The sequence below is a fragment of the Lonchura striata genome, chromosome 6, assembly GCF_050655825.1.
Source record: "Lonchura striata isolate lonStrDom1 chromosome 6, ASM5065582v1, whole genome shotgun sequence".
Lineage (NCBI taxonomy): Eukaryota > Metazoa > Chordata > Aves > Passeriformes > Estrildidae > Lonchura > Lonchura striata.
In genome coordinates, this window is record NC_140708.1 from 24,988,288 (window position 1) to 25,004,120 (window position 15,833).

Consider the following 15,833-nt stretch of genomic DNA (forward strand, 5'->3'; position numbering starts at 1 on the left):
TGATTTACTCATGTGATAACAAGAATTTAAGTCTAATGCAATTGTGTTTACATTTTGGGTAATGGCGATTAGTTTTCAAGGGTTCAATTGAACTGCTGACTAACCATAGGCATTATCAGAGTGAGGTTACTTGAGATGCAGCCCTAAATTTTAGAAATCAAAAAAACTCTCACATGGAAATAAAAACTATTTGAGTAGAGTCTCCCACAAGAAGTCAATAAAAGATCAAGTATTTGGCTGGCTTGAATTTGGAAAAAGAAACAAAGCAGAACTCTACCAAAAATTACTACATGGTGCAAATACACACACATACTCAATGCATATCACTACTTCTCAATAAACATGAGTAGCAAATATTAAAACCTCAGAGAAACAGATTAATTTATGTTTCTCACACAGGGCATATGGTGTTAATCATAATATTATGAAGTTTTACAAAAATAATATACACTAAAATTAAGTTAAGCTGTAGGTATAATTTACTGTATGTGTTGTCTACTTATTTGAAAACACTGAAATCCACTGTGAGTTATCCAAGCATGAATGTGCATTAGATTATTCTGCTGTACATTGGAATTAGCAAAAATTTCAAACACAAATGAACTACTTCTAACAAGAGTTGGGTCTCGCTGCTTGCTGTTAAGGAAGGACTATACCTTTTGTTTCAATATATCCACTGGCGTTTGATGAGCTTTCAGCTTCTTGTTTTTAAGCAGGATTTTTCTTCTCAATTGGCCAGGGGAAGGCAGCATGGGATCATCAGAAAAGTCACTCTCAAATAAAAACTTTGTCACCAGCTTATCTCCAAACACATTCTGAAATATCAAGAAGAGGTGATGTACTATGGAAAATCCCAGGGCATGTTCTTGGAATACCTGATGGCAGTGGGCAGCCTACCTTGAAAATCTCGGCCATCTTGCGCTGCTGGGGCAGCGAGCAGTGGTTCTCTATGGAGATGATGACCGGCATGTCGGAGGTGATGAACGCGTTGCGCTCGATGGCTTCCACCACCTCCTGCCAGAGAGAGAGGCCATTGCAAGGGCATGGCAGCATTCTGCAGCTCAGCTAACCTGCTGCTAGCTGGAGGAGAGACATCTGCTTCCTTCTGAAAGAAGGAAGCCACTCTGTGCTTTCAAAGCAAGCTGGCATCTTGTTACAACACAAGTGGTAACACTACTTTTGTTACTTAGGTACCAATAAAGACATAAAATTACACTACATATGCTACAAAAACTTACTGCTGAGTATTTAATGTCTGGCATAATCTATAGCTTATAGTCTATTAGAATTTAGCCCATTAGAATTTGTATTTTTCTAATAGGCGATTTTTCCCCCCTTCCTTACAGAAAAGATAACTTCTCTTTTTTTTTGTTTCTACATGCAATTACCAGCATACCTTAAAAGAGATCTTTGTAGTAAGAGTGTGCCCATGATAAATGATGGGCATCCCATCATCACCATCCCAGCAATCCAATTCTACACTTCTGCAGCCTTGTAAAAGAACCTATAATGCAATTGAACAGTGTAAGCATATTTAAGCCACAGTATCATGCCATCAAAGCAGAAGACAGACATTGCAGAACTGAATGAAAGTCTAGTGAATCAGCAAAATTGCTAGAAAGAGCAATCTCTATGAAGTGAACAGCCCATGGAATGTACAGTCCCCAGCTAACTGCATTCCCTAACTGAATTCCTTATTTCCCATTGAAAAAGACTGGGAAATTAAGCAAAGCATGAATGTTCTTGAGAGAATTACAATTAAGCTTTGAAATTCATGGTATCATACAGGATACATGGAATCTGTTTGCAGAAGGTGGTTCTTATTTTACAGCTTAATTTTCTGAGAGAGAGACACATTCCCATATTTCTCCCTGCAGAAACAGCTATAAAAAGACATGGCAATTTATTTCAGGTTGTTCCTATGACAGCTTATGGAGAAAACACCTGCAGTTTGTTCACTGGGGTTTTTTTGTTATTATTAGTTTTATAAATAAATGGTAGTCTGAAAATGAAGTCCTAAGAAACTTCTATGAGGATAGTTAAAATGGAAATGTGCCAGGCCATCTTAATCAATTATACTAAGCTATTTACAGCCATCAATTCATTAATCCATTTAAAAATTATTCATTTATTTATTTTAGAAAGCCATTGCTAGAAAAACGAATGAAGGAAGCAAAGAGGAAAGATGAAAGAAGAGACGAGCTAACCCATCTTTTGGTAGCCCAGCTTATTATTATGATCAGTATTTATCATGCCTGCCACCTGTACTATAAATTAGTATTTTAGAAAGATCCCAAAAATTAAAACCATTTCCAGCCAAACCATTCATGAACAGAGAAAAAATTACTTCTACTCAAAACCTGAAAAATGTGATTTCAGACAGTTGTGTCCATAGCTGGTACTCCACCACTTCTGTGAGAGCCAGGCACACTGAGCCAAAACAAAGTGCCCCTTCAGCTGGCAACAAGCTTCCTCTCTTGAGGGAGAGGAAGAAACTTTTCTTAATCATGCAAACTTGAAGGCAGTGCTACTATAGGAACCTCTGCAATTACATTACTCAGTGCATTCATGTTATTCAGGATTTCCTAACACAGCCTCACTTCTCTGTCTACAGCCCCAGGTGAAGGAGCAGTGGGACACCAGATGAGTCTATTCTCAGTGTTGAGTCATTAACTCTCAGCATAATGAAAACACTAATGACAGTTTGATGCTTTCTCCAGCACTTTGTAAACACACAAATATACAAATATATATATATACAGAACTGAAAGTCCAAGGGAGAAATTGTTCCTTCCCTCATCAGCACCAATCAGGCATAAAGTCTAAAAACTGAATAATATTCCTAGAAGTAACATTTTTAGAAGTTAGAGTTCTATTTGAAATTTGTCTTTGCAGTGCAATGTACAGTATCTCAGTAGTGTTTCTGACATCTGAATGAACTAAAATATTAGATCAGTCTTTCCTGTGGGAAAGTCTAATTTTAGTAGGTTGGGTCAGACCGACTGGTGTCTAAATGCTATGAATCTCAAACTAAACCCATTTTTTTGCTTTAGAAAAGGCATTTGAGCACAACTGTGCTTACAGGCAGCTTTCCCACACATCATGTTTTCCAACGTTTTGCAAGCAGGGGTTTAGGACATTTAGATTTTCAAAGCAAAAAGGTCATGTTCCTGAAACTTGCCAGTAAAACAAACAAGTTCATGTTGAAAGCTAGACAACAATCCAGTCCTGCATACCTGGCTGTAGAGCTCCACTGAGGACTCCCCTTTAAGCTGATGGCCAGTAAGGTAAGTATTGTGTGAGGATTCTATGTAGTAATATGAGAGAGGAAACTGCAAGTCCTCAGCATTCTCCTGTGATTCATCATTTTTGGAGGCAAAGTTGTCTTTATCCATCAAAAATCTAGAAGTGAGATGTGAGGAAATTTTATGCTGTGATGAGCATTTTGTGACTCTCCAAGAAACATCAATACACTGATACGATCTTTTTACATATATATATACATACATAGATACATATCATACATATCTATATATATACACACACATACATATATAAAAAAAAGAGCACATAAGTAATTACCTTGCAAATCCTTCAAAAGACAGCAGCCCCTGCTGGCACATGTTCACACTAGGTTCAAATTTCTGAGAAGGAAGAAATCAAAGATATATATAAAATAACAATTCTTAGAAACATGTCTTGTCATATGTAGTCTGCTCATAGCACTAAACAGTTAGTATTTAAACACAGTCTTTTTGTGGATAAAGTAATCAGGTGCCTGCAAACTGTGTCTTAAAAATCACTACACAAACATAGTAAAATCCTAATCATAAATCAAAAAACCATTCAGGTTGAAAGGGATGTTGGAGATTGCCTAATCCAATCTCCTGTTCAAAGCTGAGAGAGCAATTAAATTGAAATTAAGAAAGATTTATGATCAGGTGTCCTACTCCTATCTAGTATGCTTAAATACAACCTAACACCATCTCAACAAGAGTTGTGGTATTCCAGCTTGAAGTTTCCTTAGAATTTCTGTCTTTAAACTCTGCAATTCTGTCTTACATGTTGATAGTTATATATAGTTTTTTGCCTTTGATAAGTGTTAAATGGTAGCTTAGTTTTGGAGTATATTAATTATGCATGGAGGAATTTGGAGGAATAAAAATTTTTCTACACACTTTCTAAAATCTTCAGCCATGGGACATAAGGGAATAAAATGGCCATGTTAAAGTTCCAAAGTAAGATTATGCTCAATCAAATGTGGTCCCTGACAAAGAAAAAAGAAAAGAATTGTCATGAACACTTTTCCTAGGTGGTGACATCCCTTCCCTGCTAAAGTACTCATTGCTAATAAAACTATTTATTTGCATTTTTAATTGATATATTTATAGACATTCATACAATTTTTCTGGCCCAAAATAAAGATAATATTAAATTTTAAATTCAAATAAACTGTAGAGACAATATCAGTGTGAAAGGAGATTCCCACACAGGTTCTATTCTGAACACACAACATTAATGGGAAAATGGAAGTAACAGCTCTAGTAAAAGGGCAATGCAAGGTATTTGTATTACAGACCTGGATAATACTGAGGATTTCATCATAGGTGCAGTGTTCTCCTTGGCAATTCACTAGGAAGTCGTTCAGCTGCTGAATTCCTACTGCAAATACTCCCAGCGATGTGCTTTCAACTCCAGTACCATTGGTTACGATGCTGGCAGCAGCAATAGCATCAGATATTTGCCTCTGGTTGTCTGATAGCTGCTGCCTGCTCTTAATGAACAAACCAAGGTCTGAAACATTTCTAGTCAACAAATCTTAAAAGAAAAATGAGGAAATAAAAATATAAGCTAAACAATTATGTGTATTACATATCCTGTATAGAATATAATCTAGTATGCAATACACACAAGTATCTCACTGGGTGTTTTAGCAATAAATTAGAACAAAATCATCTTGTTTCTACCCACTAATAAAAGAGAAAGCATTAAGCATGCATGTGAGCAGACTACAAGCGTCCAACTACTCTGAACAAAATCCTGGAACCATTAACATGGATCCACAGCCTCCTACACACCCAGGACTCTCCTGCTCCCTCTCACCACCACAAACAGCCTCAAAGCTTTTCCTTCACTATGTGCAACCCCACACCCTTCCTGTTCAATCACCCTTTATCTTTTTCCAGTTTCATATGCCAATTGTTCTGCACCCTCCCCACAAGCTGCTTGGCAGAGAGACTGTTTTCTTTACATGTGGCCAAGGTTCCAGACTTAGATTATGGTAACTGAGGAATGTAAAGGGGGATAGAGGCTTCCTTCCCCTTTATCCCACATAAAGCAGATTCACTAGGAAAGCAGATAAAAAAAAAACAGCGCAAATGGGACACAGGGCACAGCCTCCTCCTTTCTACTCCCTATATTTGCTCACTGTTGTGCCCTTCCAGGGCTCCTGCAACCTGTACAGATCTCTGCACTCTGCCATTGAACAACAAATTTTATTCCTCTGCTAATACCAGTTACAAATATATCTGGCTAATGGAAAGCTGGAATACTTTTTCTTCCCTTCATTTTTGTCTTATATCCTGCTAACCAGGTATTAGTGCAGGCATGGCAGCAGTCCTCTACTTAAAACTTGTAACTGATAAGGAGACTGACCGAGACACATTTTATTAAGGCAAATAACTGAAGCTGCTCAGCAGTCTAACAATTGCATTTTTCTCTTTAACAAACCTAAATCAGGCTGGAATCCACTGCTATTTTCATCAATCTTCAAATTAGTATAAAGTGGAGCAGGTTCTAAGCCAGATCGATTGCAAGGCACAGCATAAACATCAAAAAGGTCTTTCAGATCCTTGCGGCTACGGACACTGCAAAAAGAGCAGAAAAGTTCAGTTTTTGCTCTTTTATAAACTTGGATGAATGAAATTAGTATGAAAAAAAAATCATTTACCTGAAAGATTTGAAGAGCTCTACAAATTCCACAAAAGTCATGTTACTATCAGACACCATAAAGTTCTGAAATCCCTTCATTCCTCCTTTGACACGGCCATGCCAGCTACTGCTGCTCCATGTGCTAAATCAAAAAAAGACTGCTATAGTTTGGCTACATTAAACTTCTACTTAACTGAAGTATCATGCATTAGTGAAGTAACAGTTTTTTTGTGCTCTCCTTAATAATTTATTACCAATATCTGGAAGAAGCAAATAAAGCACCATCTTATAAGATGCATAATGATGTTTTTTATTGTCTTGCTTTATAGCAGCTATTTTTTTTCCCTTCAAGACAACTGCAAACTTTATCAGAATGAATAATATAGATTATGCAATTGAAAACTTTCATATGGAAAAAGGCCTGATGCACATGGCACAATGAAAGCACTTATTTTCCCTTTAACAAAAACAATGCCAGTATTCTCGTAATGCAGGCTGTATATAGGATTTATTGAAGACTAAATAATAAAATAGATTGCTCTGTAACTGCAATAATTGATCTAAGTTGTGCAGCTGAACATTTTTGAAGTAGAACCAGCACATTTCCAAAAGTCACATCCCAAAACCTTTAGGCTTCACTCTAGTAAGTACAGTTAAGCCTTACTTGAGCAGTATGAACAAGTCCTTAGTGAACTACATGGAGTAACTTGCAATGAGGGGCTGAGCTTTTGAGCCCCTTCCTAGGCCTAAGCACCAATGAACACACACAACAGGAACAGGATCTGCCACAACAGCATCCTGAAAGGGCAGGATCCAAGCAACAACACAAATATCAAGAAGTATCTAGTTTGAACCACAATTAACTTCACAAGTTACAGCATTTCCTTCAAAATATCAGACCACATGTCTGATTTTATTGCTCTGTAATGTTCAAATATACAGATCCATTCTTCTACGAATTTTGCCATCAGGCTCAGTACAAATAGTTCAGACAGCTCTGAAGGAAAAACAGGACCAGCTTGTTGTCCAGCATTCCTAAGGACATGCCTGCAAGCAGGTGACTTTCTGCACAAAAAGACTGGACCAGATTCCTGAATTTACTCCTGGCATGGGATGGATGCATGCAACTGAAAACAAAATGTGATTTAAAAGCATTAAAAAATACCATCTACTTTAGTTGATAATATTCAATTTGTTTGATATCACTATGGAAAGTACTGACATACTGCATAAAACTTTTTTAGCTAAAATAATTCCCAGCATTTTTATAAGACAGGAAAAATAAACCATGATGAGGAAAGCCTCTAGATTCCAGAAAACAGATTGGAACTGCAGAGTACTAAATGGGAGAGCAAGAGCAGAAGAAAATGCTAACCATTTCACCCAATCTGATCACTAAAGATTATCTTCCAGAGTAATGGGAAATTCAACAAAAGCAAAAGGTTTAAAAAAAAAAAAGGCCAAAACCCCCAAGAAAACTCGACTGTCACCAACAACCAAAATTGCAATTAGTAGCAGTCTGGATTGACTGCTGAGTGAGGAGGGTTACTCTCTCTTCCCAAAAAAGCCCCCATCTCTAGTTTTCCATATCCTGTGCTTCATGTCCCAGTAGCCTTACCAATCATCCTCCTGCTTCCTCCACCTTACAAGTGGCACTAGATTTCCAAGGAACTTGGAAATCCATTGGATGCCCATCTACTTTGAAGGAATGACAAAAGCAGCTGCAAGCTACCTGTGTTCAGAATAAAATTCTCTCCAGTACTCCAAATTTCTTAATGGCTCATGAAAACTGGATCAAGATAATGAGTAAAACATGTAAATCTGTTCTGAAGAAGACTCCTTCAGGACTTGATGATGAAACAGCCATAAGGTACATCCTGAGCAAGTTCTGTCACAAAGGGTCATAGCAAACTTGGGACTGCTCTACAAAGTGATACTGCACAGGTGCCAGACAACTTTGCCAGGGAAAACGTGTGATAAGTGGGGGAGGTCCACAGTGCTTAGCTACACACACATCCATGCAGAAACCCAGGCCTGAGAGGATTTAAAGGAACATTAGCTGTCCTTTTGCAGGGAATGTGATTTCTCCACTGAACTTTTTAATCTAATTTAGAGACAACAACTAGTTTGGCATAAAAGCAAAAAGCAGATTTGAAAAACACAGAATAATTTTCCAGAGATTGTAAAGCAGTATTTCTTCAGTTCAATGTAAAAGAAAGCTATTCTCGCCCTTACAAAAAAAAAAAAAATTGCTTACCAAGTTTGTGAATGACAGTGAAAAACAAAAGGAACACAGAGGCTCTCAAAGCAGTTTTAACCCAAACACACATATTCACAGGTGACTCTACTACTCACACCTGTTGCCAAATGCAACTATTTTAAATATAAATATAATCTCCAAGAAATACACAACCAAAACCATTGCACAAGACATGTCTCTACAAATATAATGTTCTATCAGCAGCAGTAATCTCTTCCATTGTTTACTGTTGCTCTCCTGGAACCCCCAAGACTCATACTCATAATGATATTTCATCATTCCTTCTCCAGAGAGGCACTGGAAAGCCTCTGTTGAGACTATCTTCTTGTATGTCATAAAGTACTGTCCACATCCCTGATATATTATTAATAATGTAATTACTACTACCATCACCATTAGTATCTATAGCATTAATACAATAGCATACTGTTACTGCACATATTGCTACAGCATAAGCTTTTACACTGCCTAAGTGGCACAAAAAGAATGAATGTTCAAGAAAAAGAGGCCTGTAAGATAAAGATTCCAAACTGTTTCCTTCATTTTCCCAGGACAGTACTACAGTCGTCACCAGGAATGTCAGCAAAGGTTATTACTCCCTCAGGTATAAATTATTTGTGCTGAGAAACCTCAGAACTTCAATTCACACATCTATAACATTTCTGTTGATTTTCACTATACAGAAAATGCCTATAACCATGTTTTGGAGAAAGAGTTAAACTCTGTATTTGTGTAGTTTTGGAACAGCATTCCAATCGGCTTCTGTAACAGATATAAACTGAGACATGCTGCTCAGGGACTTGCTAAAAAGCTCTCCTCAGATTCATGGCATTTCAGCTTAAATGCCTTGTGTTCTTCTACAGTGTGTTTTAGATATCTACAAAAAGGCTAATATAATTTCTGGCACTGTTTTTGTCAGATTTTGCCAGTTGGGCAACAACCCCACATTAGCCAATAAACAAGTAATAGTAGCTTCTTTTCTTTTTAAATCAAAGCACAGATTTTGCCCTTACCTAGACTGACTTTTGCTTGATGATATTACAGGAGAGGAGACTGGTCTCGCTGGTGAAGATGATGTAGCTCCTAAGTTGGGAGATCCAGATGCTGTCAGAGAGTGAGCTCTTCTCGATGGCAAGTTGTTAGATGGAGAAGCATTAATAATAATATTTTGATCTAAGGAGAAAAAAAAAGATTTTCATCACAATTGCAACATCTATCAACAATAAAAATGTTTTTGTCCAGGAGACCGATATGAAAATTCATTAAAACATAGTAAGTAAAAATATGTATTGAACAGCATTTATGAATGTATTTTATCTGAATAGAAAGGGAATGCTACTGAAACTAAATGGAAGAAACAATCATGAACAACTAAATAAATGAATTTCAGAGTTCACAGATTTGGAGTTTCAACTGCAAAAGTAGCTTTATAAGTTTATTTTTAACATTACAAAAAATGTCTGCATAAAAAGGCTTTGAGCAAAACCTTGACAGATTTTTATGTACTGAAGCAATATATTTACCTGGTTCTTCTTGTTCATCAATATCTTGAGGATCTGAACCACTTCTATTACGATATTCCTTACAGCTTTTTGCCTTCCGAGTTGCCATTTCATCATCAGTGGCCTCTCCACTTTCACCCTACAAATAATGAGCATCATAATAAACATCTCAAAACCGCCATTTCCATTTCATTTCAGTACAATCTGTAACAAAACCATGAGATAAATCAGCTATTCCTTACAAAACAGACTCCTCTGAGGCCAATAAGAGTAGTAAAGAGACAACAGATACATAGCATGGGACCATGAGGTGTTACCTCAGGTTGACATCACACAGAGGATGACAATGATTGTACCTCTCTAAAATGTTGCAGATGGTTTTACACTATTTCACTGCTGCACTGGAGCCCTAAAGAGGATGGATCTTGCCATTAGAGAATCTTTCTACCTGCTCACTAGAAAATGTGGGTATATGGTACTAGTCCTGCATTTTCCTCTCTCCTGCCTACTGCTGAAAGCAGTTTTGTCCAGGAAAAGAGAGGAGACTGCCAGACTAGGTCATGTTTCCATCACCCACACAAGATAAAATGGATGCTAATGCAATGTGGAATAACTGTGGTAGTGTTTTTTGAAATATGAAAAGAAAGAGGATTAAAAAAAAAATTACACCAGCCTCCAGACACCACTTTGCATGTTAAGATTTTTATCACCACCTGTATTTTATCTTTTTACTGAGGTAGCACCTAAAGGTTGCAAGAAGATTCTGTCCCATTCTAGCCCTGGCACCTACACATCCTAACAATGCTGCAAGCATGAGAAAAGAACAAACTATTGGAAAATAATAATCCTCAAACCTGAAATGACAATAAACAGGTTTAAAATCATCATTATCTAACTTCTTTTCTCTGGTTCAGAACACAGCTACACAGTGACTGCAAGAAGGAAACAACACACAAATAACAAAATATTCTACCCTGATCAGTACTTTCTTCTTTTTCTTAGCTGTGTTGATTCCCAGAGTGTTGTTTCTCTGCACATTGGGCTTCTCAGTGCTTTTGGTGAGAGATCCCGTGCCTGTACTTCTTGCACTCCATCGTCTGCCTCCAAAGAGCTCAACAGCCTGAGCCAAGGTTGGGCCTTCAAACCTTCCATCCTCCTACAAAGATTCTCAGCATTAACAAAACAAGGAGAAGAAGGACACATTTTAAAGCAATAATATAGATCTCTGAGGAACCAATGAAAGAAACATCAAGAGGAGACAATTTTTGATTACTGAGTGAATTCCCCAGGTTACTTTGTTTGCTCCTTTGGGGATGGTTTTGGCCCTAACTATTACCACTCATTATTTTGGTGACTTTCTTAAGTCATTGCTTTTTCCTTTAATAAAATACTTATTCCAAAATTCTAAATGTATGAATAGCTTTGTAAGAAAAAAAAAATAACCTCAGTGTATTGAAAACTTTCAAAGTTTGACGTAACCTTGTGTGAAGAATCAGATCTTCTGTTTAATCCATGTTCCAAAGTTGGAGATTTAGTGTTAATCTTTACTTTAATCTTACTTATGATGGAAACTAATTGCATTACACTGAGCTGTTGATACCTTTGAACTTTTGTATAGAGAATCACAGCATGGTTTACCTGGTAAAGGCTGACATACTGTTTCCGTAGCCACTGTAGTCTTTGATCAGGGAATCGCCTCATTTTTCTTACAGCTTTAGTCAATTCCAGCAATCCATCATACAGCATTCTGGCAGTGTATTTCGGAGCAACAAAGTGCAGCAACTTATTATCAGTAGTCTGAAGTCCATAAAGTAGTGTTATACCATTTTCTTCAAGGGACATATTGCAAAGCTTATTTTGAACACACACAGTGTGCATATCAATGCCTGAGTGTCCCATATATACAGCCTTGGCTGAAAACAAGTCCAAAAAGCCTTCTACCAGTCCAGTATTACCAAGAAACTGGTATTTACCAAGCTCAGCAGTATTGCCCATCACACCCAGTTTTGCCTTAGCATTTGCAGGGCAAACTGTTGTGGGTTTTGTCCAAGTCAAAGTACTGTTGTCAGGCTGGAGCTGGAGAAAGCAACGAGCAGAGAGATGCGTGTCCTGGTCGTAATGAATGACGGTTGCCCCTTGCTGCATGAACTGATGCACGTCAGCCCTGATGGACAGCACGTACCAGGGAATCAGTTCTATCCCATGGCAGAAAGCCTTCTGCTGCTCTTCTGTTGAACTTGTGTCCCATTCTTTCAACTGCTCAAATATGTCACTTTCAGAATCTGAAAGGTCTCCGATGAGAAATCTGCACGTGAGCAAAGATAAGAGATTTCTATTTAGTGATACATGTGCTGATTTATGCGATGCTTGATGAATATTTTATCTGCTGCAGTTTAAATAAATGGAATACTATCATCACTATATAATTGTGATTTACAGGAACTTGTGTAGTTTTTGAAGTATTACAATTTATGTCATTGCAATTTTGCATCAATTAAGAGATGCTGCTACAATTACTTATAACTCCCAAAACAATATATTTTCCTAAAACTTTCTAAACTTTGCATTAATAATAAAAATTATCTGATTGGTTCTTAAGGTCAAGTGATACCAGTTGCTAAATCTGCTGTGTAAGATTGCTTTAGCTGAAATATTAAGTGCCATATGGGGAAACTGTTATCAGGATATAGTGCATTTCAGACAGAACTTCTAGTCTCTCTTCTATTACTGATTTAATGTGCAGACCTTTTACATTATATAATATTCCAATTAACTCTAGTAAAATGCTTTTTAAAATACATACCTTCCTCATAAGAATGCACAAAGAATTTTATCAGATACTTTCCATAAAAAACTTTATTTTACTGAAGGAAAATATTAACATAAAACTTGTATGCAGGAATCAAAATTTCTGACATATCTGCCAAAATTGGAAACAGTAGATACAGAACAAGAGATAGTTAAAATGAAATGTCAAGCTTCTAATATATATGAATGCACAAATGTTCAATATTTGGGTATTTCAATGAACATAAACAAGGACAAACTGTTCTATGTACAATAGAACTAATGAAGCACATTTTCCTAAGGATATCCAGGCAATAAAATACAAACCATCTTCCTCTACATATCTTCCAAGATATCTTGTCCCATTACCCTCTTTGCTTCCCCTTTCTAGCACCACAGTACTCCCAGTTCCTGCCCCTTACCTACCAACTAAGCCAAAGATGACTCATGCCATGTTTCCAAGTCACATACACCATCTCCCCCAGTGCTAAACAGCACAGATGACCATCAGCTTTTCCTCAAACTCTCCTCTACCTGGATGACAATTTAATCTGAATTTTTCCCTTATTCCATACAGCAAGGATTCCTCTATGAATTTATTAATGGGTGAGATCCTTGTCTCTTCACCAAATGTATAAAAAAGTGGCAAATAGGTTAAGGTTTTATTGCTTGTGGTGAACAGACTGATAAAATAACTGCGTCAGTCTTAAGTGCAGCTTTGTTTCTTTAAGAAATAGTCCTGCAAATAAAGGCCATGCATTTTAACTGAGCTGATATAAATTGCCTTATTATATTCTTACCAGACACATGTAAATTGAAATATTTATCTGTATTATATAAAATTATATTTTAAAATGAAACAAACAACTGAAGCAGCTCCCTCTCCCCTTTTCCCTCAAAACAATCAAACAAGTCTCTGTAAAAATGCTATAACATATTTGGAGAGTAGCTGTGCATGGCTGGAGGAATCTATCACAGCAGACAGAGCTTTGTTTATGCCTTGTTTCACTAGTTGCAGGCTGCAGATTAAAATGCACAAGAAGCAGGTAAGCCAAGCACACACACAGAACCACACACAGAAATGGAGCCTCTGACACGAGCTGCCAAAAGCGACACTGCTGCCAATTCCTGAGAGCACTTACAGAGCCTGAGCTGGACCAGGGGCTTTCTTTACATGTGCTGCCCTGAGAGGCAAGGAAATGAAAAGATAAAGGAAACAGTGACACAAATTGCAGTTTTAGAGGAGAAAATTGTAAGATATACAAAAAGAAAAAAAAATTGAGGCTTTCCCTTAAGAAGGAAGAAGAAGGAGTATCTTCATAGGTCACTCAATAATTAACAATTCCATAAAAACTCTGTTTCAAATTTGGTTGGTTTTCTTTCTAATTTTCCTGCATACCTTTATTTTTTTTTAAATTTATTAATCATCAGAACAGAGTTCTAAGAAAGATTAATATTTGATATTTATCTGGCATGTACAGAAATCCAGGGCAATTAGATGGGTCACTGACTACAGAGTGGTAGAGCTTATTTGCTAACGCAACTAGGAAAGTAATTATACCCACTGCCCACTGATTTTATTAGATGCCTTTCATTTTCTTCAAATCAAATTAACCTACCAGCTTTGGTGCATTCATGTTCCACAATACTAATCCAAATCATCAAAAGAAAACCTAATTGAAAATCTTTCTTACAATTATAAAGTAATGAGAAACATGTTATGCAGTGTATTTGTCTGCTTTTATGACCATAATGCTACAATTATCAGATAATGCATAATTATGATATAATTTGGATTTTATAACACTGTATGCAAATATGACAGGTCTTGCAAGAAAGAGGACTAAATTTCTTCCTTAAAAGCCTTTAGCTGCTCATAGGAATAAAAATAAACTAAACATAGCCTCCATACAAGTACAACAGAACATGGCCCTTCTGCCTCCAGCAATTTGCTCCTGTGCCTCACCCTGTTCTCCACATGCCCAGGAAAGACATGGCAAATGAATAAGGAATTTCCAAAGCCTGTAAGACACTCGAGTTAAAACAGTACTTTCAGAACTATTGTCCTACAAATATTTTACTGTTAAAATCAGTATTTACTGCATCAGAAGTACAGACACTCATAACTGAGTAGTTAGTAGCCTGAACCAGGAAACACAACTTTAACTACCTATAAGCAGTTTTGTTCATTTAAATTTTAAATTTTCATTTTAGATTCCCACTAGGTTTTTTAAAAAACTGAATTCCTACTCTAGTTTGCAGTGCATCTCACTAGATTACTTTATGAATAAAGGGTAAGTAATTTACCAAGAAATTATTTCATAAAGACATAAAAAAAGGATCTCCATTTAATTTCTCTTTTGTTCACCCAAGTGAAGTATTTATATGCCTTCCTTATTCTCCACTTGAACTGTGATTTGCAAGTTGATTTTAAAGCATATTAATTAACAAAAAATAATTCCTGGAAGAAAGTACTAGTACTTGAAAGTGTTACTTGAAGTAAGTCAAGAGATAGCATATGTGGGCAGAGAATTGGGTCTGTCCTTCTTGGCTTAATCTAGTGCATCACTTCCCAGAAGCAACTAAAGCCAGATGTGAATAATTTTATTAGAAAGCATTCTTTCAGGAAATAATGATTATTTATTTGAAATGAAATTTGGAATTACATGTTAATGAAATAAATGCATTTTAAACAGGAAGATAGCAGTTGCCCCTCAGGCAGTCACTCAGATTTAATATTTAAGTAGCTGAAGTAAGTTGGATGGTTCTGAACGTATTGATATTTCTGACACACATTATCAGTAAAATAGCTCAAGCAGCGACTTAAGCATGTTTTTATGCAAGCTCTCATGTAATTTACAGTGCTTCACCTCAGAGCAGTAAAGTTCTGTTACTAAATTTGAAATTAGTCTAACACAGGTACTTAGTTGAAAGCTGACCTGACCCACCTATGTCTACATGGGCTTTGCAATGAAACTTTCTGGAAGATCATGTGATGTTCTAAACTTTGCATTTGCTCCATTTCCTGCTGGTGACTAGTACAGTCTTCAAAGTGAAATCAGATTACTGAACACTGGGCTTTTTTTACACAGGGCAAAGTGAAGTAAACTTATTTGCAAAATAGCAGGACTACAGCAACCTGAAAATTCAAAATATGTACTTACACATGAATGTTTCCTGACAAAACTGAAACCCCTCAAAGTAACATGTCCTTAAAAGAAGAAGTCTTTTAAAGGATAATAAATAATCTTTTTTTGAAGGGGCCAGAACACTGCCTGAGCATGCAGAATATAATGTTCTGAGCTCTGATAACAAATATGTCCTGGTGCTATTCCTGTCGCTAGAGATCAAAA

General features: G+C 36.8%; 1 protein-coding gene across 7 annotated transcripts in view; it reads right to left on the reverse strand.

Moving 5' to 3' along the window:
• PLCE1 (phospholipase C epsilon 1) overlaps positions 1–15,833 on the reverse strand; it is a 154,305-nt gene that overhangs the window by 22,713 nt on the left and 115,759 nt on the right. For 5 of the 7 annotated variants that reach the window (XM_085583639.1, XM_085583638.1, XM_085583640.1 and 2 more), the window contains exons 8-20: positions 13,623–13,664; positions 11,332–11,998; positions 10,667–10,849; positions 9,715–9,832; positions 9,205–9,364; positions 5,951–6,073; positions 5,731–5,867; positions 4,580–4,818; positions 3,583–3,644; positions 3,237–3,402; positions 1,397–1,504; positions 898–1,014; positions 657–815 (exon numbers count right to left, since the gene is read on the reverse strand). In XM_085583639.1, the coding sequence (XP_085439765.1) occupies positions 657–815; positions 898–1,014; positions 1,397–1,504; positions 3,237–3,402; positions 3,583–3,644; positions 4,580–4,818; positions 5,731–5,867; positions 5,951–6,073; positions 9,205–9,364; positions 9,715–9,832; positions 10,667–10,849; positions 11,332–11,998; positions 13,623–13,664 (2,281 nt within the window). The remainder of the gene's footprint in view (positions 1–656; positions 816–897; positions 1,015–1,396; positions 1,505–3,236; positions 3,403–3,582; positions 3,645–4,579; positions 4,819–5,730; positions 5,868–5,950; positions 6,074–9,204; positions 9,365–9,714; positions 9,833–10,666; positions 10,850–11,331; positions 11,999–13,622; positions 13,665–15,833) is intronic. The other 2 variants (XM_085583642.1, XM_085583641.1) reach the window with 1 other exon arrangement.